Below are 26,870 nucleotides of genomic sequence, written 5' to 3'. Positions count from 1 at the left end.
AGTAAGCGCTAGTGCTATGTGTCACTCTGATGTCAGTGTTAAATACGTAGAAGCCTGTTATTTTGGCACGTGTTTGCTGTTAATTAACAGCACACAGTCTGAAGCTTGTGAAGCTGATGTAGTGTAAATAACAATGTCAGGTGTTGCTCACTATATATTTTTTTGTTCTTTGTTTCATTATTGCAGCAAAATTCCTACCAACCGACGAGCAAAGGTCGCTACAAAGTGTTGTAGAGGAAGCGAAACGCAGTCAGCACTCTCCACTCCTTTCTGCAGTTTTATTAAAATGTCTGAAGAATGTTTGTCCATACATTTTCCTTTAATTTACCTGAGTTAGTGAGTGGATTATTATTTTTTAAATTTCCCTCATTTAATTTCAAGTGCTACAATGATTTTGTACATACAATGCCCAGATGTCTGTGCCGTTACTTATTTCCACAGTGTACCAACTGGTTTTCTTTATTAATAACAAATAAGGCAGTTTTTGGCAGGTCTTTAAAAATCTGCATACTGTCTTTATATAGAAGTCACAAGATGTTTTTACTTTTTCTTTGCAATAAACTATTGTATTGCTAAGTGGGGAAAAATTGCCAACTGTTTTTTAGTAGAATCATTAAAAGACCAAAAATATGAGCCTTTAAATTCTGTAGTTGTCTTTGATTCATATATTTATCATTTTCTGTTAGTCCATGCACCAAGCAAATTGTTGGTACCGGTTAAGTAGACTAAATCTCAGTATACCATGACCTACACAAAAATGCAACCTCCTGACTACCAGGTATATCCTCCTGACTATCTTCCTGGTAGTCAGGAGAGACTGCCATCCTAGGGTGGTAGCTATAGCCGAACAGGGTCAAAATGTAAAAATACTCCAGTCATATTGAAATATATGCCACATTATTTGTCTAATCATAAAGATTCAGTAAAGGTATAGTTGGACTATGTGACTGAATGCTACGGCGTTATGGAAACGGCAAAAAATGGTTTACAAAGGGCAGTTTCAGTTTGTATGGGGTCAAAATTAAAGTTGCTTCAATTTTGACAAGTGATGCAAATTATTGGTTGCACTAATTGGGGTTTGTTTAAAAAGGAATAATTGGCATTTGTACTACTAACCTGTCATGCTTTTATCACGTTATGGGGTCACATGTCGTATGTCAGAATCCAATGAGTGTCCACCTTGTTTGACCTTTTCTTTGGAGACCAAACATTCAACTCAGTCAAAACGATTCCATTTAATAACCCTATCTGCACAACCAGTAATTTGCATCACTTTTTTAATAAAATTGAAGCAATTTAACTTTTGGCCCCTGTATAAACAAATAGATATTGTCACCATTTTTGCAGTTTTTTACCCATAACTCTGGAACATTTATTTACAGATAGTCCAGACTATACCCTTTTCAGAATCTTTGTCAAACAAACAATGTGGTGTACTTTTAAATATGACTGCAGCATTTGTAAATGTTGGCCCCTGGCTGGAGCCGCCACCCTGTGATGGCCACCATACATTGCGTAGGTCAGGGGCTGGATTGTCCCCTTTAAATTGTACCGATTTGGTCAAAATTGGTTTCAGGCTCATGGACTTAAATACGTGGTTCCGTTTGTCTGATGGCGTCAGAGTTGGAGCAGCTTTCTTGCTGTTTATTTTAGGACGTGTTTTAAAAAAATATATATATATATAAAAAAAAGTGGGATTGTGTGTAAACAGTCTGCTTTGGGAGGAGAACGTGTGCGCATGCGCAGACTGCGCTCCTGTCTTATTAATTTTTAATGGAAAATGGCTGCGATTCTCATCCAAACCTCTGGAGTCTGCAAATAAAAGCCGTTTGTGCGCCGAGCGTTTTGTTCGACCTTCACACAGAAAATATTCAGCATGTCGATGTTTTGATGTCGTTTGGTGTTTTTAAACAAATGTTTTGGAGAATGGATCGAGTGGCGCTTTCAGGGATGAAAGCTGGTTTTTCTCCTTAACCCTTTCTGCTCGGGGATCTGCGAACAATTGAGGTACAGTAACCGTCGTGCCAACGTCCTGCACGCACACTCGTTTCATATTTTACACACACACAGCCGTAAAGGTGCCTGTAGGTGAGGCCCTTATTCCTGATTTACCGTTATTCAGATCAAAACGAAAACGAACCCCCTCCCCCAACACAGACTGGCTTTTTGTCGTCTGAGCTTAAAGAAAAAAACCCACAGGCTGTTTATTTAACTAATTAATAATTAATTTGTGAATGAACGACTACGCGCAGTGACCGCACTCCTCATCTTTGTAGCCTGTGTTCTCTGCAGGAGACAGTAAGGTGGCCTTTAAGTGCAAAACAGCAACATTTCACATCTCATGGATTGGTCGTGTCATAAGCTTCGCTATAAGTTTAAACGTGTTTTGCTGGGAGGGAGAAAAGTAACTTCAGTTCCCAGACACAGCTGCTGTTTTTTTTCCCCAAGCTGCACCTAAAAATATACTCAGGTTTACCAAAGCCCAGCTCCTGCAGACTAGAAATATATCAGCCACCAGAGGGCACTGTATGTCAGAAATGACAAAATCCACCAAAAATAAAAGAGGCCCTTCCTATTGACCATTGTTTCCTGAGCGAGATTTGAAGGTGGTTTTCAGATGATTGAATGATAAAGAAAATAAGCCCTGTATAGCTCTCAAAGGTTTTGGCTAACTCCACCAGAGCGCTAAATCCAAGATGGCCACCATGAAATCTATATTTGGCATATTTTCACCTGTATAAATGGGGACATACTAAAATATAAAATGGTGACTGATCATCACAAAATAGGGGTTAAAAAAAAAAAAAACCCGAAATGGAGCAGACTGACTCCAAATAAGTACTTATTTAATTGTTTGGCTTTTTTTTTTTTTTTGTGAGATGCGCTCTGTACTAGGGGCAGATACGCCATGTGGTGTTCAAGAGATTAAACTTCAGCCAATGGGTCAGTCTGCTCCATTTTGTTATCAGTCCCAGTTTTGTATTTTTTTTTTTAAATAAAAGTACTTAATTGAATCATATTTGGAGTTAGTCTGGGTGAGTCTGCTCCATTTCGTTACATTTTACAGCGATTATCAGGCTTCATTTCGCTCCATTTCATATTTTAGTATAGCCGGTATAAATGTAGTTTGTTATGGGGGGGTTCCTGATGTCTAACAGCAGCGGGTGTTTTAAACTTTGCGTGGCTGTCAGATGACTGCCGGAAAGATCAGAAAATAATGAACTTGTTAGTGCAGTGTCAAATAACTATAAATAATTTAAACCACAGAAGATTGTTTGTGTGAGAGAATACCAGAATCAAAGCGTTCAGTATGCTGAAATGATTGATGTGACATGCAAATTAATGGATATTTGGTGGTAATTTTTGTTCGTCTTATACCTAAATAAAGTATTTCTGGCCTGGCAGTTTGCCAGGCCTATAATACTGTAGGGTAAACACTGAAAATAGAAATGTAACCTTTATGGGCAAATGGTCTTGATCACAATCAATCCAGTATTTCAGAATGTGCATCAGAAAAGCATTCCAGAGGGGCTGTACAACGTGATGAGATCTACATACCCAGGCTTTCTTTCTGTGACCTGATTTGACAGCACTGTTGTGATCACAGCTCATTGGTACCACTGCAGTGGTTGTCAGTTAAACCTGCTTTCTCCTTTTGCATCTGTGTATGGCCCTATTAAAAAGGGGGGTAACCCCTTATTTCACACTTTGACACCCTTTGGATTCTGGTAAACATGTATCTCCGCTGACTAACTGTGGTATCAGCTGCAACATCCAAACACTGATAGATTTGCAGTAAATGAGTGTGCTGGGATATTAAGACTATGAAAGAAGATGTGTCTTTGTGTCCACCTCATTAGTCCTCTGAGAATATATAAGATGTTTGAAGAAGCCTTTGAGAATGCAAATCAATTTCAAGGACTCCCAAGAACATTAATATTGGCTACCCACTGACGGGCAACGGAATCAAACTGCAGGTTGTGTCGGAAATGCCGTTAAGCAAGACACTGAACCCCAAGTTGTGACATTGTGAGCGTGACATGAAACATGCACACTGGTCTGCAGGTGTTCCCAGGTCTGAAGAACTCTGTCATCTAATCTGGTAATGGGATTACAACTTTACCCATCCTGAAACTACCCTCATCAGCCATTTTATTAGGTACACCTGCTTGGCCTCTACTGGTGGTTGGCTCTCACTGTGGTATTGTATCACTTCCTGTTCCGGAGCACAGCGGTGTTTTTCTGTATCTGTTAGCTGTTTAATCTGCGCAGTTAGATTGATCTAGTTATCTAGATTACGATTTGTTTCCCAGTGTAATCTTTACGTGCCTTAACTAAAGCACTCCTGCTGAATCACCTCTAAATTATTTACACATTATTCACTTTGCGTGTTTTTAGGAATCCGCTAGCTTAGCGTAGCTACTAGCTCTTAGCCGATTTAGCATGGCGGCTTCTCCTGTCTCTCCCGCACTTTTCTGCTCTGGGTGTGAAATGTTTAGTTATTCCTCGGCCTCCTTTAGCAGTAACGGTACTTGTAATAAGTGTAGCTTATTCGTAGCTTTGGAGGCCAGGCTGGGCGAATTGGAGACACGGCTCCGCACCGTGGAAAATTCTACAGCTAGCCAGGCCCCTGTAGTCGGTGCGGACCAAGTTAGCTTAGCCGCCGTTAGTTACCCCCTGGCAGATCCCGAGCAGCCGGGAAAGCAGGCTGACTGGGTGACTGTGAGGAGGAAGCGTAGCCCTAAACAGAAGCCCCGTGTACGCCGCCAACCTGTTCACATCTCTAACCGTTTTTCCCCACTCGACGACACACCCGCCGAGGATCAAACTCTGGTTATTGGCGACTCTGTTTTGAGAAATGTGAAGTTAGCGACACCAGCAACCATAGTCAATTGTCAATTGGGCCAGAGCAGGCGACATTGAAGGAAATTTGAAACTGCTGGCTAAGGCTAAGCGTAAATTTGGTAAGATTGTAATTCACGTCGGCAGTAATGACACCCGGTTACGCCAATCGGAGGTCACTAAAATTAACATTAAATCGGTGTGTAACTTTGCAAAAACAATGTCGGACTCTGTAGTTTTCTCTGGGCCCCTCCCCAATCGGACCGGGAGTGACATGTTTAGCCGCATGTTCTCCTTGAATTGCTGTCTGTCTGAGTGGTGTCCAAAAAATGAGGTGGGCTTCATAGATAATTGGCAAAGCTTCTGGGGAAAACCTGGTCTTGTTAGGAGAGACGGCATCCATCCCACTTTGGATGGAGCAGCTCTCATTTCTAGAAATCTGGCCAATTTTCTTAAATCCTCCAAACCGTGACTATCCAGGGTTGGGACCAGGAAGCAGAGTTGTAGTCTTACACACCTCTCTGCAGCTTCTCTCCCCCTGCCATCCCCTCATTACCCCATCCCCGTAGAGACGGTGCCTGCTCCCAGACTACCAATAACCAGCAAAAATCTATTTAAGCATAAAATTCAAAAAGAAAAAATAATATAGCACCTTCAACTGCACCACAGACTAAAACAGTTAAATGTGGTCTATTAAACATTAGGTCTCTCTCTTCTAAGTCCCTGTTGGTAAATGATATAATAATTGATCAACATATTGATTTATTCTGCCTAACAGAAACCTGGTTACAGCAGGATGAATATGTTAGTTTAAATGAGTCAACACCCCCGAGTCACACTAACTGTCAGAATGCTCGTAGCACGGGCCGGGGCGGAGGATTAGCAGCAATCTTCCATTCCATCTTATTAATTAATCAAAAACCCAGACAGAGCTTTAATTCATTTGAAAGCTTGACTCTTAGTCTTGTCCATCCAAATTGGAAGTCCCAAAAAACAATTTTATTTGTTATTATCTATCGTCCACCTGGTCGTTACTGTGAGTTTCTCTGTGAATTTTCAGACCTTTTGTCTGACTTAGTGCTTAGCTCAGATAAGATAATTATAGTGGGCGATTTTAACATCCACACAGATGCTGAGAATGACAGCCTCAACACTGCATTTAATCTATTATTAGACTCTATTGGCTTTGCTCAAAAAGTAAATGAGTCCACCCACCACTTTAATCATATCTTAGATCTTGTTCTGACTTATGGTATGGAAATAGAAGACTTAACAGTATTCCCTGAAAACTCCCTTCTGTCTGATCATTTCTTAATAACATTTACATTTACTCTGATGGACTACCCAGCAGTGGGGAATAAGTTTCATTACACTAGAAGTCTTTCAGAAAGCGCTGTAACTAGGTTTAAGGATATGATTCCTTTATGTTCTCTAATGCCATATACCAACACAGTGCAGAGTAGCTACCTAAACTCTGTAAGTGAGATAGAGTATCTCGTCAATAGTTTTACATCCTCATTGAAGACAACTTTGGATGCTGTAGCTCCTCTGAAAAAGAGAGCTTTAAATCAGAAGTGTCTGACTCCGTGGTATAACTCACAAACTCGTAGCTTAAAGCAGATAACCCGTAAGTTGGAGAGGAAATGGCGTCTCACTAATTTAGAAGATCTTCACTTAGCCTGGAAAAAGAGTCTGTTGCTCTATAAAAAAGCCCTCCGTAAAGCTAGGACATCTTTCTACTCATCACTAATTGAAGAAAATAAGAACAACCCCAGGTTTCTTTTCAGCACTGTAGCCAGGCTGACAAAGAGTCAGAGCTCTGTTGAGCTGAGTATTCCATTAACTTTAACTAGTAATGACTTCATGACTTTCTTTGCTAACAAAATTTTAACTATTAGAGAAAAAATTACTCATAACCATCCCAAAGACATATCGTTATCTTTGGCTGCTTTCAGTGATGCCGGTATTTGGTTAGACTCTTTCTCTCCGATTGTTCTGTCTGAGTTATTTTCATTAGTTACTTCATCCAAACCATCAACATGTTTATTAGACCCCATTCCTACCAGGCTGCTCAAGGAAGCCCTACCATTATTTAATGCTTCGATCTTAAATATGATCAATCTATCTTTGTTAGTTGGCTATGTACCACAGGCTTTTAAGGTGGCAGTAATTAAACCATTACTTAAAAAGCCATCACTTGACCCAGCTATCTTAGCTAATTATAGGCCAATCTCCAACCTTCCTTTTCTCTCAAAAATTCTTGAAAGGGTAGTTGTAAAACAGCTAACTGATCATCTGCAGAGGAATGGTCTATTTGAAGAGTTTGTCAGGTTTTAGAATTCATCATAGTACAGAAACAGCATTAGTGAAGGTTACAAATGATCTTCTTATGGCCTCGGACAGTGGACTCATCTCTGTGCTTGTTCTGTTAGACCTCAGTGCTGCTTTTGATACTGTTGACCATAAAATTTTATTACAGAGATTAGAGCATGCCATAGGTATTAAAGGCACTGCGCTGCGGTGGTTTGAATCATATTTGTCTAATAGATTACAATTTGTTCATGTAAATGGGGAATCTTCTTCACAGACTAAAGTTAATTATGGAGTTCCACAAGGTTCTGTGCTAGGACCAATTTTATTCACTTTATACATGCTTCCCTTAGGCAGTATTATTAGACGGTATTGCTTAAATTTTCATTGTTACGCAGATGATACCCAGCTTTATCTATCCATGAAGCCAGAGGACACACACCAATTAGCTAAACTGCAGGATTGTCTTACAGACATAAAGACATGGATGACCTCTAATTTCCTGCTTTTAAACTCAGATAAAACTGAAGTTATTGTACTTGGCCCCACAAATCTTAGAAACATGGTGTCTAACCAGATCCTTACTCTGGATGGCATTACCCTGACCTCTAGTAATACTGTGAGAAATCTTGGAGTCATTTTTGATCAGGATATGTCATTCAAAGCGCATATTGAACAAATATGTAGGACTGCTTTTTTGCATTTACGCAATATCTCTAAAATCAGAAAGGTCTTGTCTCAGAGTGATGCTGAAAAACTAATTCATGCATTTATTTCCTCTAGGCTGGACTATTGTAATTCATTATTATCAGGTTGTCCTAAAAGTTCCCTGAAAAGCCTTCAGTTAATTCAAAATGCTGCAGCTAGAGTACTGACAGGGACTAGAAGGGGAGAGCATATCTCACCCATATTGGCCTCTCTTCATTGGCTTCCTGTTAATTCTAGAATAGAATTTAAAATTCTTCTTCTTACTTATAAGGTTTTGAATAATCAGGTCCCATCTTATCTTAGGGACCTCGTAGTACCATATCACCCCAATAGAGTGCTTCGCTCTCAGACTGCAGGCTTACTTGTAGTTCCTAGGGTTTGTAAGAGTAGAATGGGAGGCAGAGCCTTCAGCTTTCAGGCTCCTCTCCTGTGGAACCAGCTCCCAATTCAGATCAGGGAGACAGACACCCTCTCTACTTTTAAGATTAGACTTAAAACTTTCCTGTTTGCTAAAGCTTATAGTTAGGGCTGGATCAGGTGACCCTGAACCATCCCTTAGTTATGCTGCTATAGACATAGACTGCTGGGGGGTTCCCATGATGCACTGTTTCTTTCTCTTTTTGCTCTGTATGCACCACTCTGCATTTAATCATTAGTGATCGATCTCTGCTCCCCTCCACAGCATGTCTTTTTCCTGGTTCTCTCCCTCAGCCCCAACCAGTCCCAGCAGAAGACTGCCCCTCCCTGAGCCTGGTTCTGCTGGAGGTTTCTTCCTGTTAAAAGGGAGTTTTTCCTTCCCACTGTAGCCAAGTGCTTGCTCACAGGGGGTCGTTTTGACCGTTGGGGTTTTACATAATTATTGTATGGCCTTGCCTTACAATATAAAGTGCCTTGGGGCAACTGTTTGTTGTGATTTGGCGCTCTATAAAAAAAATTGATTGATTGATTGCTAACACAAATGGTTAATTAGCCAATCACATGGCAACAACTCAATGCATTTAGGCATCTAGAAGTGGTGGACAACTTGCTGATGTTCTAACTAAGTGTCGGAATGAGGAAGAAAGGGGATTTAAGGGACTGTGAATGTTGTATGGTTATTGGTGCCAAATGGGCTGGTCTGAGTATTTCAGAAAATGCTTAGTCCATGCGCCAGTTATCAATTTTGACCTAAACGGTACCACTGAAGGTGACTAAACGACACTTAGAATCCAGCCTCAATGTACCATGGCCTACACAAAAATGTATGATAGCCATCCTAGGATGATAGCTGTAGCCAGTTAGGGGTCAATGAAGAATTACACAGAGGTCAATTTATAAATGCTCCAATCACGTTGAAAACTATATCACATTATTTGTCTGATCATAACAATTCCAAAAGTGTATAGTTTGGACTATCTATGATGGAATGTTCTGGAGTTATGGGGTAAAAACAGCAAAAATGGTGACGAAGGTGAATTTCAGTTTGTACAGGGGTGAAAAGTTAAAGTTTGCTCCAGTTTCATTAATAAATGATGCAAATTATTGGTTGAATGGCCGACTGCGTGATGCTATCATCTCAATATGGACCAACGTCTCTGAGGAATGTTTCCAACACCTTGTTGAATCTATGCCATGAAGAATTAAGGCAGTTCTATAGGCAAAAGGGGGTCCAACCCGGTGCTATCAAGGTGTACCTAATAAAGTGACCAGTGAGTGTATATGAGGGGTGAGGACTGAGGTAGTTCTAATGCATCTATCTGTAGAGTTACAGACACTATGTGCATGTAATGTATAAGTGCAGTGCGCGCTCCTTGACCCAATCCGGAATGTGAATAACGGTGGATTCAGAGGATTGAAAATACACCTCCTCATACGTGGGTATTGAGGGGAGTGCAGGTGAAGAAGTTGGACTGGGAAGAAATGTGTTGCGTTACGAAGATGCACGGAATTAAAAAATGAGAGCACAGAAAAAGAACAAGGAAAATAGAACAAGGAAATAGACTGAGGTGGTTTGAATGTGATGTACAACCCCTGGCAATAATTATCACCAGCCTTGGAGGAAGTTCATTCAGTTGTTTAATTTTGTAGAAAAAAAGCAGATCACAGACATGACACAAAACTAAAGTTATTTCAAATGGCAACTTTCTGGCTTTAAGAAACACTATAAGAAATCAAGAAAAAAAAATGTGGCAGTCAGTAACGGTTACTTTTTTAGACCAAACAGAGGGAAAAAAAATATGGACTCACTCAATTCTGATGAATAAATTATGGAATCACCCTGTAAATTTTCATCCCCAAAACTAACACCTGCATCATATCAGATCTGCTCGTTAGTCTGCATCTAAAAAGGAGTGATCACACCTTGGAGAGCTGTTGCACCAAGTGGACTGACATGAATCATGGCTCCAACATGAGAGATGTCAATTGAAACAAAGGAGAGGATTATCAAACTCTTAAAAGAGGGTAAATCATCACGCAATGTTGCAAAAGATGTTGGTTGTTCACAGTCAGCTGTGTCTAAACTCTGGACCAAATACAAACAACATGGGAAGGTTGTTAAAGGCAAACATACTGGTAGACCAAGGAAGACATCAAAGCGTCAAGACAGAAAACTTAAAGCAATATGTCTCAAAAATCGAAAATGCACACAACTGAGGAACGAATGGGAGGAAACTGGAGTCAACGTTTGTGACCGAACTGTAAGAAAACGCCTAAAGGAAATGGGATTTACATACAGAAAAGCTAAATGAAAGCCATCATTAACACCTAAACAGAAAAAAAAACAAGGTTACAATGGGTTTAAGGAAAAGCAATCGTGGACTGTGGATGACTGGATGAAAGTCATATTCAGTGATGAATGTCGAATCTGCATTGGGCAAGGTGATGATGCTGGAACTTTTGTTTGGTGCCATTCCAATGACATTTATAAAGATGACTGCCTGAAGAGAATATGTAAATTTCCACAGTCATTGATGATATGGGACTGCATGTCAGGTAAAGGCACTGGGGAGATGGCTGTCATTACATCATCAATAAATGCACAAGTTACGTGATATTTTGGACACTTTTCTTATCCCATCAATTGAAAGGATGTTTGGGATGATGAATCATTTTTCAAGATGATAATGCATCTTGCCATAGAGCAAAAACTGTGAAAACATCCTTGCATAAAAGACACATAGGGTCAATGTCAGGCCTGCAATAGTCGGATCTTAATCCAATTGAAAATCTATGATGGAAGTTGAAGAAAATGGTCCATGACAAGGCTCCAACCTGCAAAGCCGATCTGGCAACAGCAATCAGTGAAAGTTGGAGCCAGATTGATGAAGAGTACTGTTTGTCACTCATTAAGTCCATGCCTCAGAGACTGCAAGCTGTTATAAAAGCCAGAGGTGGTGCAACAAAATACTAGTGATGTGTTGGAGCATTCTTTTGTTTTTCATGATTCCATAATTTTTTCCTCAGAATTGAGTGATTCCATATTTTTTCCCTCTGCTTGGTCTAAAAAAGTAACCATTACTGACTGCCACAATTTTTTTTCCTGATTTCTTATAGTGTTTCTTAAAGCCAGAAAGTTGCCATTTGAAATGACTTTAGTTTTGTGTCATGTCTGTGATCTGCTGAATAAACATCCTCCGAGGCCGGTGATTCCATAATTTTTGCCAGGGGTTGTACAAGAGAATGGAAATGCAGCGAAAAACAATGTGGGATGGCTGAAGTGGATTGACAGGATAAAGGAATTAGTAAGTCCATCAGGCCTGTGCTTATCTCCGTTTTCTGTGGCATGAAGCAGATGAGAGTCCATGACTACTCCCTAGATGTGACACCAGTCCATTACAAGTTACTTCCCAGCCAAGACTGGTACCGTGTACATTAAGTGTCCAAGTACACAGGCAGCACTGGTGGGATTCAAATCCAGGTCTAAATATTGGTAGGTTGGCTCTTTATCCACTCAGCTACCTGCTGTGTAGAATAAAGGAAGACATGAAGGAAAAGAAAATAAAGTACCTGGTCATCAGAAACATTGACCCAGTAGGGAGAGGAAAAAAAACTGATCCAACACTCAGTTTGAAATTGAAATTTGCCGCACTTGTATTTCAACAGATCCAGTGTGCAGCATTTGTTATGTCTGTAGTATAGTTATCCATTCTACAACACACTAACTACTTGTTTCTGACCACCAGCTGAAGATGATGCGCCAGGTGTCAACCAGTGACTTCTGCATTAATAGCAGGCCATCATGCCTCGCAGAGGACGGCCACCACACCACCGCACACTTTGACCTGTGCACCACCCAAGCAAGCAAGTTTTACCCACCTCCCCCACCAACGTCTCTTCAGATGACACTGGCTCCAATGGCTTTGCCCACCCAGAGCCATAAATCCATGGTGTGCCAGAGACAGGACATTCTTGGAGGTAGCCACCGCACACCTGAAAAGCTACCAGGCCTTAAAACCGCAGATCAGCCACCGGATGGATCCAAAAAGAAGAACAAAAGCGTTGGGAAGAGCGGTAGACGTGGTAGACCTCTGGGAACCACCAAGCTAGCCGGGTACAGAACCAGCACCGGACGGCCTCTCGGCACCACCAGAGCCGCTGGCTTCAAGACCAGCCCGGGAAGGCCATTGGGTACTACCAGAGCGGCGGGGTACAAAGTCAGCCCTGGACGGCCTCCAGGCAGCATCAAGGGCTTCTCTCGCCTCAAGAAACTGGGTTATGGTAGCACCTGTAGTGGAGCGGCGTTCCCTTATCCACTGCCACACAAAGAGCTCCTGTGTGAACCCTCGTGCAAAGACAAAACAGCTACTGAGTAAAGGCTGCACTCTCTTTCTACTCTTCCATCGGTGGATTAAAAGACACATGCCCACAGGATTCCTACTAAATACTGGGTGTAACTGTAGTCTTTACCGATTTGTTGCAAGGCCGAGACATTGATTTTTGTATTGTTTGTGTTGGTATCATATGTGTGTCTGCTGCCTGATGTAATCGCTAAAGTCTTCGAAGCGTTTCTCACTATGTTGCTTCAACTGTTTTCTTGGAGAAAATAATACAAGGTGTTTGTTTTTTTACACAAGGTTTTAACTCACTGAACCGTTGTCATAGTTAATAATTAAAATTTTTACTGTGCTAAATATGTAGCATTTTAACACCATTTAGCAAATGTTTGATTGTATGTATATATTATTCATGTTTTCTCTTTTTAAATAATCACAATGAAGTGTAAAAAAAAATCTGTGAAGGAAACACCATTGTCTCTGCAGAGAGAAGCAACGAGTTTTATAGGAATAATGGTCTTTCACTTTGAAAACATACAAATTCTACATGCCATAAGTCCACTCCAACATTTCCCACAACTTCAAATAATGCCCACAAATGTAATAAGTGAACATAGTGAAAGTTTTCCATAAATGACTGGATGTCAGGGTTTGGAATGAACTACTGTTTCAGCCAGAGATTAAGTCGAAATGGAGTATTTGTGTATTGTTAGGCTGTTTTACAGAATGTGAACGCTTGTTAGCATATGCAGCTTTGCTAACACTATTTGATGCTAATGGTTAGCGCTGGCCACCTGTTGACAGAAAATTGCCCCAAATTGCTTGTTTGCATGTAGATGTCATCAAAACAGCTGTAAATGTTAAAAATTAGAATTTATGAAGTTAAGCCTGAACCAATGTTTTAACTAAGATGGAAAAATAATGCACATACTAGCTAAACATTTGTTTGCCTCCTCCTTAGTTGTGTTCTCATGTCCTGCTAAAAATAGGCTAATGTAAACCTTGTTTGGTTGTCGTGACTTTTGTCAACTGGGATGACTTCTGTTCGTGTTCGTATTTAACTAGTACATGTTCGTTGCTGCTGTTATTGTTAACCACAGTCAAGCATGTTGAGACAGATATCACACAAAGTTCACAGTTCTCACCTCCCAGTATACCTTCATTTACTCTTGCTGTAATCTACACAGCAACAGCAGAGGTATGGCATTCCCACGTAAACTTTTCTTCACATATTAGTCTTTTGCCATTATGTTTTGGATTCATTCTGTGAAACCATGTAGGCAGTATAATGAGAAATCTTGAGAAGTCCAACCTCAAAATGATGTGCGAGTCCAAAGCAAATCTCGTAGTAAACACATCCTCCCATTGGTTGATACAGTGGTATGTAAAAGTTTGGGCACACCTGATGATTTCCATGATTTTCCTTTATAAATCACTGGTTGTTTGGATCAGCAGTTTCAGTTAAATACAACCCCTGGCAAAAATTATGGAATCACCGGCCTCGGAGGATGTTCATTCAGTTGTTTTATTTTGTAGAAAAAAAGCAGATCACAGACATGACACAAAACTAAAGTCATTTCAAAGGGCAACTTTCTGGCTTTAAGAAACACTATAAGAAATCAGGGAAAAAAATTGTGGCAGTCAGTAACAGTTACTTTTTTAGACCAAGCAGAGGGAAAAAAAATATGGACTAACTCAATTCTGAGGAAAAAATTATGGAATCATGAAAAACAACGCTCCAACACATCACTAGTATTTTGTTGCACCTCTGGCTTTTATAACAGCTTGCAGTCTCTGAGGCATGGACTTAATGAGTGACAAACAGTACTCTTCATCAATCTGGCTCCAACTTTCTCTGATTGCTGTTGCCAGATCAGCTTTGCAGGTTGGAGCCTTGTCATGGACCATTTTCTTCAACTTCCAAAGAATTTCAATTGGATTAAGATCCGGACTATTTGCAGGCCATGACATTGACCCTATGTGTCTTTTTGCAAGGAATGTTTTCACAGTTTTTGCTCTATGGCAAGATGCATTATCATCTTGAAAAATGATTTCATCATCCCCAAACATCCTTTCAATTGATGGGATAAGAAAAGTGTCCAAAATATCAACGTAAACTTGTGCATTTGTTGATGATGTAATGACAGCCATCTCCCCAGTGCCTCCTGACATGCAGCCCCATATCATCAATGACTGTGGAAATTTACATGTTCTCTTCAGGCAGTCATCTTTATAAATCTCATTGGAATGGCACCAAACAAAAGTTCCAGCATCATCACCTTGCCCAATGCAGATTCAAGATTCATCACTGAATATGACTTTCATCCAGTCATCCACAGTCCACGATTGCTTTTCCTTAGCCCATTGTAACCTTGTTTTTTTCTGTTTAGGTGTTAATGATGGCTTTCATTTAGCTTTTCTGTATGTAAATCCCATTTCCTTTAGGCGGTTTCTTACAGTTCGGTCACAAACGTTGACTCCAGTTTCCTCCCATTCGTTCCTCATTTGTTGTGCATTTTCGATTTTTGAGACATATTGCTTTAAGTTTTCTGTCTTGACACTTTGATGTCTTCCTTGGTCTACCAGTATGTTTGCCTTTAACAACCTTCCCATGTTGTTTGTATTGGTCCAGAGTTTAGACACAGCTGACTGTGAACAACCAACATCTTTTGCAACATTGCATGATGATTTACCCTCTTTTAAGAGTTTGATAATCCTCTCCTTTGTTTCAATTGACATCTCTCGTGTTGGAGCCATGATTCATGTCAGTCCACTTGGTGCAACAGCTCTCCAAGGTGTGATCACTCCTTTTTAGATGCAGACTAAAGAGCAGATCTGATTTGATGCAGGTGTTAGTTTTGGGGATGAAAATTTACAGGGTGATTCCATAATTTTTTCCTCAGAATTGAGTGAGTCCATATTTTTTTCCCTCTGCTTGGTCTAAAAAGTAACCGTACTGACTGCCACAATTTTTTTTTCCTGATTTCTTATAGTGTTTCTTAAAGCCAGAAAGTTGCCATTTGAAATGACTTTAGTTTTGTGTCATGTCTGTGATCTGTTTTTTTTCTACAAAATTAAGCAACTGAATGAACATTCTCCGAGGCCGGTGATTCCATAATTTTTGCCAGGTGTTGTATATCATATAGCAGACAAACACACTGATATTTTAGAAGTGAAATGAAGTTTATATGATTTACAGAAAGTGTGCAATAATTCTTTAAACAAAATTAGGCAGGTTCATAAACAGAAAAAAAAAATCAATATTTAGTAGATCCTCCTTTTGCAGAAATAACAGCCTCTAAACACTTCGTATAGCTTCCAGTGAGAGTCTGGATTCTGGTTGAGGGTATTCTTCTTTACAAAACATCTCAGGTTTGTTGGTTTGTGAGCATGGATAGCCAGCTTAAAATTACACCACAGATTTTCAATAATATTCAGGTCTGGGGACTGAGATGGCCATTCCAGAATGTTGTACTTGTTCCTCTGCATGAATGCCTTAGTAGATTTTGAGCAGTGTTTAGGGTCATTGTCTTGTTGAAAGATCCAGCCCCAGCGCAACTTCAACTTTGTCACTGATTCATGAACATTGTTCTCAAGAATTTGCTGATATTGACTGGAATCCATGTGACCCTCAACTTTAACAAGATTCCCAGTACCTGCACTGGCTACATAGCCCCACAGCACGATGGAACCACCTCCAAATTTTACTATAGGTAGCAAGTGTTTTTCTTGGAATGCTGTGTTCTTTTTCAGCCATGCATACTGCCCCTTGTTATGTCCAAATAACTCAATTTAAGTTTCATCAGTCCACAGCACCTTATTCCAAAATGAAGCTGGCTTGCCCAAATGTGCTTTAGCATACCTCAAGAGACTCAGTTTGTGGTGTGTATGCAGAAAAGGCTTCCTCTGCATTACAGCATCTCCTTGTGCAAAGTGCGCTGTATAGTTGAATGATGCACAGAGACACTATCTGCAGCAAGCTTGTGGTAGGTCGACTATGACTGTTCTCACCATCCTTTGCTTCTGCTTATCTGAGCTTTTTCTTGGCCTGCCACTTTGGGCCTTAACTAATACTGTGCCTGCTGGTATTTCCTCACTGTGTTTCCTCACAGTCGAAACTGACACCGGAAATCTCTGAGATAGCTTGTTGTATCCTTCCCCTGAATCATGATGTTGAATAATCTTTTTCAGGTAATTTGAGAGTTGTTTAGAGGCTCCCATGTTACCACTCATTAGAAGAGATGCATAGAGGGGAAACATTTGCAAATGGCCATACCCTTTCTCATGAGTGGATTCACCTGTGTAAGGAGGTCAAGGGTCCATGAGCTTACCAAACCAATTTCGTGTTCCAATAATTAGAGCTAAATGTAGTCAAATGAGTAAAATGCCCAAATTTATACACCTGCCTAATTTTGTTTAAATAATTATTGCACACTTTCTGTAAAAACTAGAAACTGCATTATATATATATTTAACTGAAATTTCTGATCCAGACAACCAATGATTTATAAAGGAAAATCATGAAAATTATCAGGGGTGCCTAAACTTTTGCATACAACTGTATTTTTATGGTCATGGCAAATTGAATGCATTTAATGTATTGGTTTTCCATCTGAAACAGAAGCTCAAAGTGCTTTACAACGATTTTAAATTTTCAATTTATTTTCATTTATATAGCACCAAATCACAACAAAGTTGCCCCAAGGTGCTTCACACAAGCACGGTTTAACCTTACCAACCCCCACAGAAAGCACACATGCGACAGTTGGAAGGAAAAACTCCCTCTGAGGAAGAAAGCTCAAGCAGACAAGACTCAAAAGGGTGACCCTCTGCTTGGGCTATGCTACAGACACAAATTACAAAACGATTCAAAAAACGAATATACAGGAAATGTTGCCGGTCCACAGGACAGGAGGGTTTCCAGAACAGACACCACACCCATCTCTGGATGGAGCTGCACCTCAGACAGAGAGAAAAGAAAAAAACAATCAGGCATCAGAAAAACTACAAATACAGTATAATTTCTCAGCATTAAGCAACAAGAGAAACAAAAGAAATACTGAGGTGATCGCCGGCCACTAGTCCTAAGCTTCACTGAAAGACCCAGAATTTAGATAAAGCTGAGGCTGTGGCATGCTCCATTTCCTAATAAAATGAATTAAAAGAGTAAAAAGCATAGTAACATAATATGCCAGTATGCTAACCATACAAAAGGGAAAAGAAGTACGTCTTAAGTCTGGACTTGAAAGTCTCTACAGAATCTGACTGTTTTATTGATGCAGGGAGATCATTCCACAGAATGGGCATGATAAGAGAAAGCTCTGTGACCCGCAGGCATTTTATTCACCCTAGGGACAGTCCCTAGGGTAAATAAAATGCCTCTCATTCACTTATTGAGAAACTGAACAATATTTAACGTACAACAGAAACTTGAGCAAACATTGAATGGTACGTACCATCTTTCATCGAATTAAATATTTGTTCCATTGAAACAATGGAAAAACGTTCATTATTTGTATTATATGATGGTGAAAATATATCCTTGTCATTTGATATTAATTTATAAACAAACAGAAAAGGGACTTACATTTTGGTGTGTGTCACTGGTGCTTAACAGTCCAACACAAACTTTAAATAGGAGTCCAAAATTGTTCTCAGTCGTCCGTGATGCCGTCCACTTGATGTGTACACACTGCCATCTGCTTTCCTCACTCCTGTGAAAAATCGCATCTTAAATTTGACCAGCTTTTCATCTTCATGCTAACAGCTCTTCATGCCACCAGACGCCTTACAGCATGGTGGATTTGTGGTTTTTGTGTGTGTTAGAAGAATTATCAGCTTCAATTAGCTCCTTCAAATCATCCTCCGACTGCAAAACAAACTCTGCTATGTTTAGCTAAATACTGCCCCGGTAGTGTGAGCGCTCGCACTGGTTGGAGCATGCAATAGCACATTTCATATAGCACTAAAATTGCACAGTAAAAAATAACTATTGAATGGTCAATGAAACATAAGCAAATTGTATGAATAATCTATGTCACGTGACATGCAAGCCATCAATCAAATGACAAGGATCCACTCAACCGTTATATAAAACTGCTTCAGCCGTGTTTTGTGGCCTGAAATGTCTTACCCAGTGCACACTATGCCAACATCAAAAGAAACTGTAAAAGAGGTGGAGGAGGTGATTTAAATATATCATTTTGGGAAAGATTACAAAACTTTTTCTCATACTCTGGGACTTTACAGAACAGCAATAACAATCAGAGATAATGTGCTTGTAATTCCAAAAGTACTTAAAGAACAGAGTGAAGACTCATCCAGGAAGAAATGCAGGCTTCTCTTACCTCAGTAAAGTTCACTGTTTATGACCACACTATCAATAAGGTACGGGGTATGTTCCCAATTATAGTGGTGTTTTTTAGCATGAAAGTGGTGCATTTTCTTAACAAATGTTCTATTATTCAAATAATCTACGGACACAATCGTAATTTTTATGCAGTTCCTAACTAATTCTGTGAATAGGTTTTTATGCTGACCACTTTGGCATAAACGTTTGTTTTTCTGGGTGACACTTGAGTAGATAGCTCAGTGCGACAAGGAATTTGACTAACAATATGTATACTTTGGTTTGATTCCTGCTCATGCTACCTGTGTGTCCATCTAATTAAAACTGAATCATTAATTCTCAAGGCAGATAGTCAAGAAGTAGTCCCAGGGTGACTGGAAATCTTTATGTAGAAACCTCAAACATGACAGAAATCCACTTTTTCCTGGTATTTGGGAAAGAAAGTGTCCTTGTGTGAGAATAGATTGGGAAAAAATGGAGCAGTTGTTACAGGAGAATATGTGAATTAAAATATAATTTATGATGGTGATACAGTCTTCCATTCCCATGTGATATTGCAAGATGATTAAAGGCTGTCAGTAAATGGAAAGTAGCTTCTGAATTTTCCTGTTTGGAAATCAGAACTTCCACATTCTGACTTGAAGTTGATCACCACACATAAATCTCTATGTGTACTCCAGCTTTAATTCTTGTCATTTTTTAAAATAATCTTTCCATCATGAAAAGCTTCATCATATACTTTTAAAAGTTTCTTTTTGTGGTTACTGCCCAATGTGAGCAGCCGCGGGACTTGCTTGGTATGTGAGTATATTTCTTACTTAAAGGGATGGTTGGCTGTGCTAGAAAGCGTATCTGCCCAAAAAAACCTGATGTATCTGATGGAGGAGAAAAACTGAAGGACAAACAACTGTTTTCATGACATGAAAACGTATTTTGTTCCACTGGATCCAAATGCTGTGGAAACACTCTGAACTAAATTCTACATATTCATAGCTCCATTCACTGCCCACTTTATTAGATACACCTTGCTAGTACTGGGTTAGACACCCCCCCCCCCCCCTTTGCCTTCAGCATTGCCTTCAGCATTGCCTTCATTCTTTGTGGCATTGATTCAACAAGGTGTTGGAAACATTCCTCAGGGATGTTGGTCCATATTGGGGTGATTCTTAGACTACGGGCACTTATGTCCTTTGATCATATTGTATGAAAAACAGAAAAAAGGGGAAATTTCACACTTTTATAGTTATCTTTACAATGAATGTGTGTTAAGAAATTTGTTCTCGTAGTCTATGATGACTTTTTCACCTTTTTTCAGCATCATCATATGCAAATATTGCCGTTTTGTGCTTGTCCCACACCCAGACTTTTGATCTTCAATGATAAAAATGAATGGTAAAGAAACGTTTTTTCTAATGTTTTAAAACATCTCTGAATAAAATATCAGTAAAATAATCAAAACATAATTGGGGTATTCAATGTCATACAACTGTTGTGATTTTTTTAAACAAAATGTAGTTGTCCCACACTATTGCTGTAATTTCCACAACACTGTAATGTCCCTTTAAATAGTTTGTATGAAAAACTGTTTGGGTAGTTTCTATGGAGATAAACAGTGACATCAGAGCACATGTATATAGCACCAAATCACAACAAACAGTTGCCCCAAGGCGCTTTATATTGTAAGGCAATGGTGTGGTGGAAATTACATTTACAAGGCCAATAGTGCCCGTAGTTAAAGAATCACCCATTGACGTGTTGGCATCACACAGTCGCCCATTCAACCAGTCTGCCCATTCTCCTCGGACATCAACAAGGCATTTTGTCCACACTGGATTTCTTCTCTTTTTTGGACCATTCTCTGTAAACTCTAGAGATGGTTGTGCGTGAAAATCCCAGTAGATCACCAGTTTCTGAAATACTCAGACCAGCCCGTCTGGCACCAACAACATTCAAAGTCACTTAAATCCCTTTTCTTCCCCATTCTGATGCTCGGTTTGAACTTCAAGTTTTCTTCACCACGTAGAGATGCCTAAATGCAGTGAGTTGCTGTCATGTGTTTGGCTGATTAACTGTTTGTGTTAACAAGCAATTGAACAGGTGTACCTAATAAAGTGGCCAGTGAGTGTATTTTCACTATGTATTTGCCAGAACCTTTTTCACAAACAGCCATGTAATGTTAATTGAGAAAATTATGAAAATGGAAAATAATCATAAAAATAGCCGTATTTCAGAAAGTGGGCAGTGGGGATTCTGTAACTGTAACCTGCTCTGGATTGTTTTTGTTTGTTTTTTTCAAATTTGTTGATGCTCCATCCCTCCATCAATTTGAATGAACATCGGCCTCGTAGTTTTTACATAAATCTGCTGAGTGACAAATCCAGGCGACAGATTATAATGAAGCACAACCTTCTCGGTGGAGGTATGGATCAGGGATCTGTATCGTGAAGTCTGGTTGTGATTGATCAGTACGTGTTTTTGGAAAATACTGTAAGTTTGTGCAGAAACGGAACCTTCCATCCCCTCCCCACCAAACATGAATTCAGTTTTCACCAAATTGTCTTTTATGTGAAATCTCAATGTGCACAAGTATTGAAAGCAGAATCACAAAATTTTAGAAAGTAGAGTCTGGTGCAGTAATTATTTTATTGCATATCCTGTACTGTGGTTACTTTTCCCAGTTTGTTCTTTTCTATCTCTTGTTTTGCTGAAGGATTTTTAGTGTTTACACCGGTTCGTGAACTTTCACATCAGATCATTTTCTGAGTCCTCCTTTAGCAAAGAGCACATTTCACAACTGCCGGGTGTCGGACGTCTGCGCTTGTATTTGATGAACACCAGTATTATAAGAACACACACGGTTTAAAATATGACTGAAAAAGCACTCCAGTTAAATGTAGTATTGTGTTTTGTTTTGTTTTTTAAGAAATTGTACAAATCCTTTCATGTGTGCTCAGACATTACAGGAGTACATTTTAGATTTTGTTAGAAAAACACTTAAAATGACCATTTCTAAAATACATTGTAAAATGCCATTTATCGTTGTTCTCAGCAGTAGATATTTAAAAAAAAACATTTGTGAAATAATTTTGTTCTTGTGTTTTGTAGCTCTTGTGTAGTTATGTATATACCGTTACAGCTGCTTGTTGAGGTTGTGGTTGTTGGGGTGCCCGGACGTTGTGCATCCTTTGACTGTTTGTGTTGAAGATGTTTGGATGTCAGTGTCACGAGGCTGTAAAGTTGCAGCGTTAAAGGGCACCAGGTGGCACCATGTACACTGACTTGCCTCTCAACTTGCATGTATTATCACGACTAAATTCCAGATCTGAAGATGCTTCCTGTTGGTTTCCGGAAAAACTGTTTTATCTGACTGTGTGCCCAACTGCACGTGCACATTAGTGTGACTTTATTCCGCTCTTTCCACTCATCCCACAAAGTGTGCACTGGTGTGATGTTCTCCCTCTTTAGTCTGTTTCATCGCATTTTGCAAACAATTATTAATTTTTCCTTGTTCTTGCAGCACTGTGATTGGCCCAGTCCGGTCTCTCTTTTTTTTTTGTGACACCTGTTTTTTGTTTTGCTATTTATAATCTTCCCATTCTCCTAACTCTAACTGTAACCATAGCATAACCCCCTACCCTTTACCATGACCCCCCCCTTCACCCCACATTTTGTTGCGCCCCTCATGAATTGAATTTGTGCCCCCCTCATGAAAAGCACCCCATTTTCATACCCCCGTCACGAACCCATAGATTAATGTACTTTTCTAACCCAGTTCCTCCAACTACAGTGAGACTGGGTTGGATTGGCCACTTTGCCAGCCTGGCACTTAGACTGACTTGGTTTGCTGCATTGAACTCTTGTAATACACAATACAGCCAGTTTCTACACTCTTTTATCGACTGTCTGCAATAAGAAGTCTCAGAAGTGTGAGTCTTCACAAGTTACTAAGTGTCCTACCGTATTTTCCAGAGTGCAAGTTGCACCTGTCAACAAATTCCTCTTGGAGACAAAAAAAAAAAAAAAAAAAAAACTTAGACGTTGCACCGGAATATAAGTCGCACTTTTTAAAAAAATATATTATCACCTCTTCATTTTTTATGCACTGTTGTAATGTAATTTATATTATTTGCATTTATTTTATTATTGTTTGTTTAATGCTTTGATTCCTGAGAAAGCCGGACATGAATAGTTATTAGAATTATTAATGAATGCATGATTTTTCACTCCAAGTTGCAGCAGGGAAAAGTCACAAGACTTCCCAACCCAATAAAAACAAACGACTTGTACTCTGGAAATCGCAGGCTTCTAAACAAGAAAGAAGCTGAAACATGCTTCAGGACTTCTTGTACCATTGCACTCAAACATTCATGCATGTGTTTTGGTTCATTTCTCTGAAGAAAGTTGTTCTTGTCCCAGCAGACAAAGCACAGGTGGATTAATAATAATGCTTCTATTCTGTTCCACAACATGGACTTCAGCCAGCAATGTTGAGGTAGAAAATACATTCCTACCACATCTACAGTTAGTACACAGGTGTGTAGAACACAGTCTGTAAATAATAATGATCATTTAACAGTGACAGAAATGACGTCTTGCTTCAAATGTCAAGAAAGGGAGAAAAATGTTGCAAACGAATCAGGAATAAGACAAGACTCATTTACCTTTGGTTCTCTTCCACATTTCAATTAACACATCTGTATTTTTTAATAACTACACATACATCTGAGGAGATGTGAAGTCCAGTAAAATACTGTAAAGCTTTTTGTGTAATTCCCATTTTATTCCTGCATGTTTGTTGTGGAATGTTTGAAAGTTGTGTAATAAATCTGAAATACATTCTGAATTTCTATGTTACTTTTTTAAAAATCTACAGCTAAAAGTCAAAGTAATTCACAGGTTAAGTGTATTTAAACTGAATTCACATACAAAATCATTGCTAATGTACACATACTGGCCACTTCATTAGGTATGCCTGATCAACTCATTAAAGCAAATATCAAGAGACAAATCAAGCAAGAAAAACTCAATTTCTGTATGTGGACATGTTAAAGAGGATCTGCTGAAGTTCAAACCAACGATCACAGTGTGGAATAAAGATAGTTTCCATGCTTTTGTTTGTGGCAGTCATTTCAGAAACTGCTGATCTACTGGGATTTTCATACAGTGTGAGGTCTACAGAGAATGATGTGGTGGGGGGGGAAAAAAAAAAAAAAAAAAAAAAAAATCCAGTGATCCAGAACTTGGTTGAATATATCCACCAAGAGTTATTTACATGCCATTTATGCCATCAATTTCAAATATTTTTTCCACAAACCACATTCATAAATGTACATTTTCATTTTTTTTTTAACTTTCAAGCCACAATTTTATATGGTCTAAAGTTAAGCTTTCTGAAAACTGATAAATGATACAGTTGGGGTCAATCTTATGCAAATACAGCAGAATTTACTTTTATTTCATTTTTGGGTGTAAATCGTTTTCATTTGAGCTTTAATATCTCTGAAATGATTCATCTGACCCCAGATAATATTCTCCGGCTAGATTATGTCTTGGACTTTAAAAGTGGTCCTGGGGTCACAGGCAAATTTTTGGGGAAATTCAAGCTCTCAAAATTCCATGTTAAACTTGAGCTACAACAGCTGAGCATTCACATTCACTCATAGTTCCCAATGTTTAGCCGAAAATATGTCAAGTTCTTTACATCTAAGTTTTTAAACAGCCCCTTGAAAAATGAGTAATTATGAAGAAATACATTTTTTTTCTGAGATGGTCAGGAGAATTTCTCTTATATTTAATGAACTGAAGTGGAATGACTCATGAACATGTTTACTAAATAAAATGATAATGATTTAAACATGTCTGAAAAAGTATCAAATCCCTCAATAATAATAAAAAGTGAATCAATAAAAAAAAATGTACTTTCCTAACTGCTGTTTATTTGAGTTCACACAACTCAGCGGAGCTATTTAAAGGAAATTGAAACCAAAATCCCAGATAAAGGGGCTGTGTGAACGTGGCCTGGACTCTGTGGAGGAGGGTCATGGTTTCAGAGACGCTGTAGAAGGACAGAGTCCCTGCTGTGTGGTCCAGATACACTCCTACTCTGTGGGACAGAGGACCTGAGAGAGAAGTTTTCACTTCGTTGTGTCTGAATGAGTAGCCGCTGTTGTCACACTGTAATGACCAAGACTGGTTATTGAATCCAAATCCACTTTGATTCCTCCCCCCTGTTCTCTCAATATTCTTATATGTGACCGTTATAACAGCTGTCCCACTCCACGCCACCTCCCAGTAACTACGTCCAGTCAGACCCTCTTTACTCAGGACCTCCCACAACCCAGTGAATCTTTCTGGGTGATGAGGATATGACTGATCTGCTCTCAGTAATGTTGCTTTTCTGTTTCCATCAGACAAACGTAACCGTCTGTTTGCTGTGTTTGGATCCAGTGTGAGTTGATGTGAATATTTCATGAACTCATCTCTGGTCTCCAGCTCTTTTGGTGACAGTAAAACAGCCACATCAGACAGTCTGGATGAAATCTTTGTCCCCTCCTCACTCAGAACACGCAGCACTTTATTTCCTGCTTCTGACACAGCCTCCATCACGCCCTCAAAGTACTTCAGAGGATGAACATGAACGTCCACTGAGACTGTGGAGTCCCTCAGAGCCAACAGAGAGCAGTAATTTTTGAGAAAATGGACGTGATCTTCTGTGTGTGTGAGCTGGTCCAGCTCGATGGATTTCCTCCTCAGCTCAGTGAGCTCCTGCTGCAGCTTCTCCTGAAGCTCCTCAACCCGACTCTCTTCACATTCCTGCTGGGATCTGATCTGCTGCTTCAGCTCGCAGCGTCGTTCCTGAGCAGCATGGATCAGCTCAGCGAAGATCCTCTCAGTGTCCTCCACAGCTTCATCAGCAGAGCGCCTGATTGCCTCCACCTCCTGCTCCAGCACCTTCACGTCTTTCTCTCTGTCCTGGATTCTCTGATGGACACCTTGCAGACTGGCCACGAGCTCTGTCTGTCTGTCAGCTCTTTCTCCTGCAGCTGAGACCATGTCGTGGCCTTTGTGTTCATCCATGGAGCAGAGGTAACAGACACACTGCCCATCAGTGCGGCAGAAAATCTTCATTACCTCATCATGGCGACTGCAGATGTTCTCCTGAAGCTGTAAAGTTGCTTTGATGAGCTTGTGCTTCTTTAAAGGAGCTTTGTCATAGTGAGGCTGTAGGTGGCGCTCACAGTAAGAGGCCTGACATGTCAGGCAGGACATGAGAGCTTTCAGCTTTCTCCCAGTGCAGAAATCACAGGCCACATCTCCAGGTCCGGCACAGCAACGATCAGCTGGAGGAGCTTGGAGTCCTGCAGTCTTTAGTTCCTCCACTAACTCGGCTAACACACAGTTTTTCACCAGAACAGGCCTCGGCGTGAAGATCTGCCTGCACTGAGGGCAGCTGGGCCTTTTTTTCTGACCGTCTTCATCCCAGCAGTCTGTGATGCAGCTCATGCAGTAGTTGTGTCCACAGGGAATAGTCACCGGATTGTTCAGAACATCCAGACAGATGGAACAGCACAGTTTTTCCTGGTCCAGCTGAACACTTTGCTGCGCCATTTCTTCTCGACAGCTAATGTCTGAAAGAGACACTTTCGGTTTGGAAAGTGCTGATGTCATCTAAGATGAAGCTCCTCCCATTTCCTTATCAGCTTTTGGACCTCAGTTCCAGCACATGTGGTTTCCGCCAAAGTTTAACCTGTTAGATCAGTGAAAGGGGGAGGAGTCTGTCAGAGAGGACAAGAACACTCATTTCAACTTGGAGATGAAAGTTCACCTGCTGCAACTTGAATAACTTTCAGCTCAGGAATAAAATCAGAATTAGTCCTTTTTGTGTTCCACATAGCATCTCTAATTTA

At 39.9% G+C, this 26,870-nt stretch overlaps 3 protein-coding genes across 4 annotated transcripts in view; 2 read left to right on the top strand and 1 right to left on the bottom strand.

Moving 5' to 3' along the window:
* ddx46 (DEAD (Asp-Glu-Ala-Asp) box polypeptide 46) overlaps positions 1-580 on the top strand; it is a 46,836-nt gene extending 46,256 nt beyond the window's left edge. For both annotated transcript variants that reach the window (XM_034177951.1, XM_034177950.1), the window contains exon 23: positions 187-580. In XM_034177951.1, the coding sequence (XP_034033842.1) occupies positions 187-234 (48 nt within the window). In that variant the 3' untranslated portion in view covers positions 235-580. The remainder of the gene's footprint in view (positions 1-186) is intronic.
* Positions 581-1,733: 1,153 nt separating this feature from the next.
* On the top strand, positions 1,734-13,295 carry c9h5orf24 (chromosome 9 C5orf24 homolog). The gene is made up of 2 exons (XM_034177953.1): positions 1,734-2,007; positions 12,024-13,295. The coding sequence occupies exon 2, from the start codon at positions 12,030-12,032 to the stop codon at positions 12,651-12,653; it is 624 nt and encodes a 207-aa protein (XP_034033844.1). The 5' UTR covers positions 1,734-2,007; positions 12,024-12,029; the 3' UTR covers positions 12,654-13,295.
* A 10,443-nt stretch (positions 13,296-23,738) lies between these two features.
* On the bottom strand, positions 23,739-26,648 carry LOC117517039 (tripartite motif-containing protein 16-like). Its single transcript, XM_034177952.1, has one exon. It carries the CDS (start codon positions 26,629-26,631, stop codon positions 24,898-24,900), a length of 1,734 nt encoding a protein of 577 aa, XP_034033843.1. The 5' UTR covers positions 26,632-26,648; the 3' UTR covers positions 23,739-24,897.
* Between the last annotated feature and the right edge of the window lie 222 nt (positions 26,649-26,870).

The sequence above is a fragment of the Thalassophryne amazonica genome, chromosome 9 (assembly GCF_902500255.1).
Source record: "Thalassophryne amazonica chromosome 9, fThaAma1.1, whole genome shotgun sequence".
Taxonomy (NCBI): Eukaryota; Metazoa; Chordata; class Actinopteri; order Batrachoidiformes; family Batrachoididae; genus Thalassophryne; species Thalassophryne amazonica.
The sequence above is the reverse complement of the archived record's forward strand: the minus strand, read 5'-3'. Positions and strand labels throughout refer to the sequence as shown.

Bases quoted from the DNA above. Each gene is read 5' to 3' on its own strand.
- LOC117517039 (XM_034177952.1), bottom strand. From the start codon at position 26,631: ATGACATCAGCACTTTCCAAACCGAAAGTGTCTCTTTCAGACATTAGC.
- c9h5orf24 (XM_034177953.1), top strand. From the start codon at position 12,030: ATGATGCGCCAGGTGTCAACCAGTGACTTCTGCATTAATAGCAGGCCA.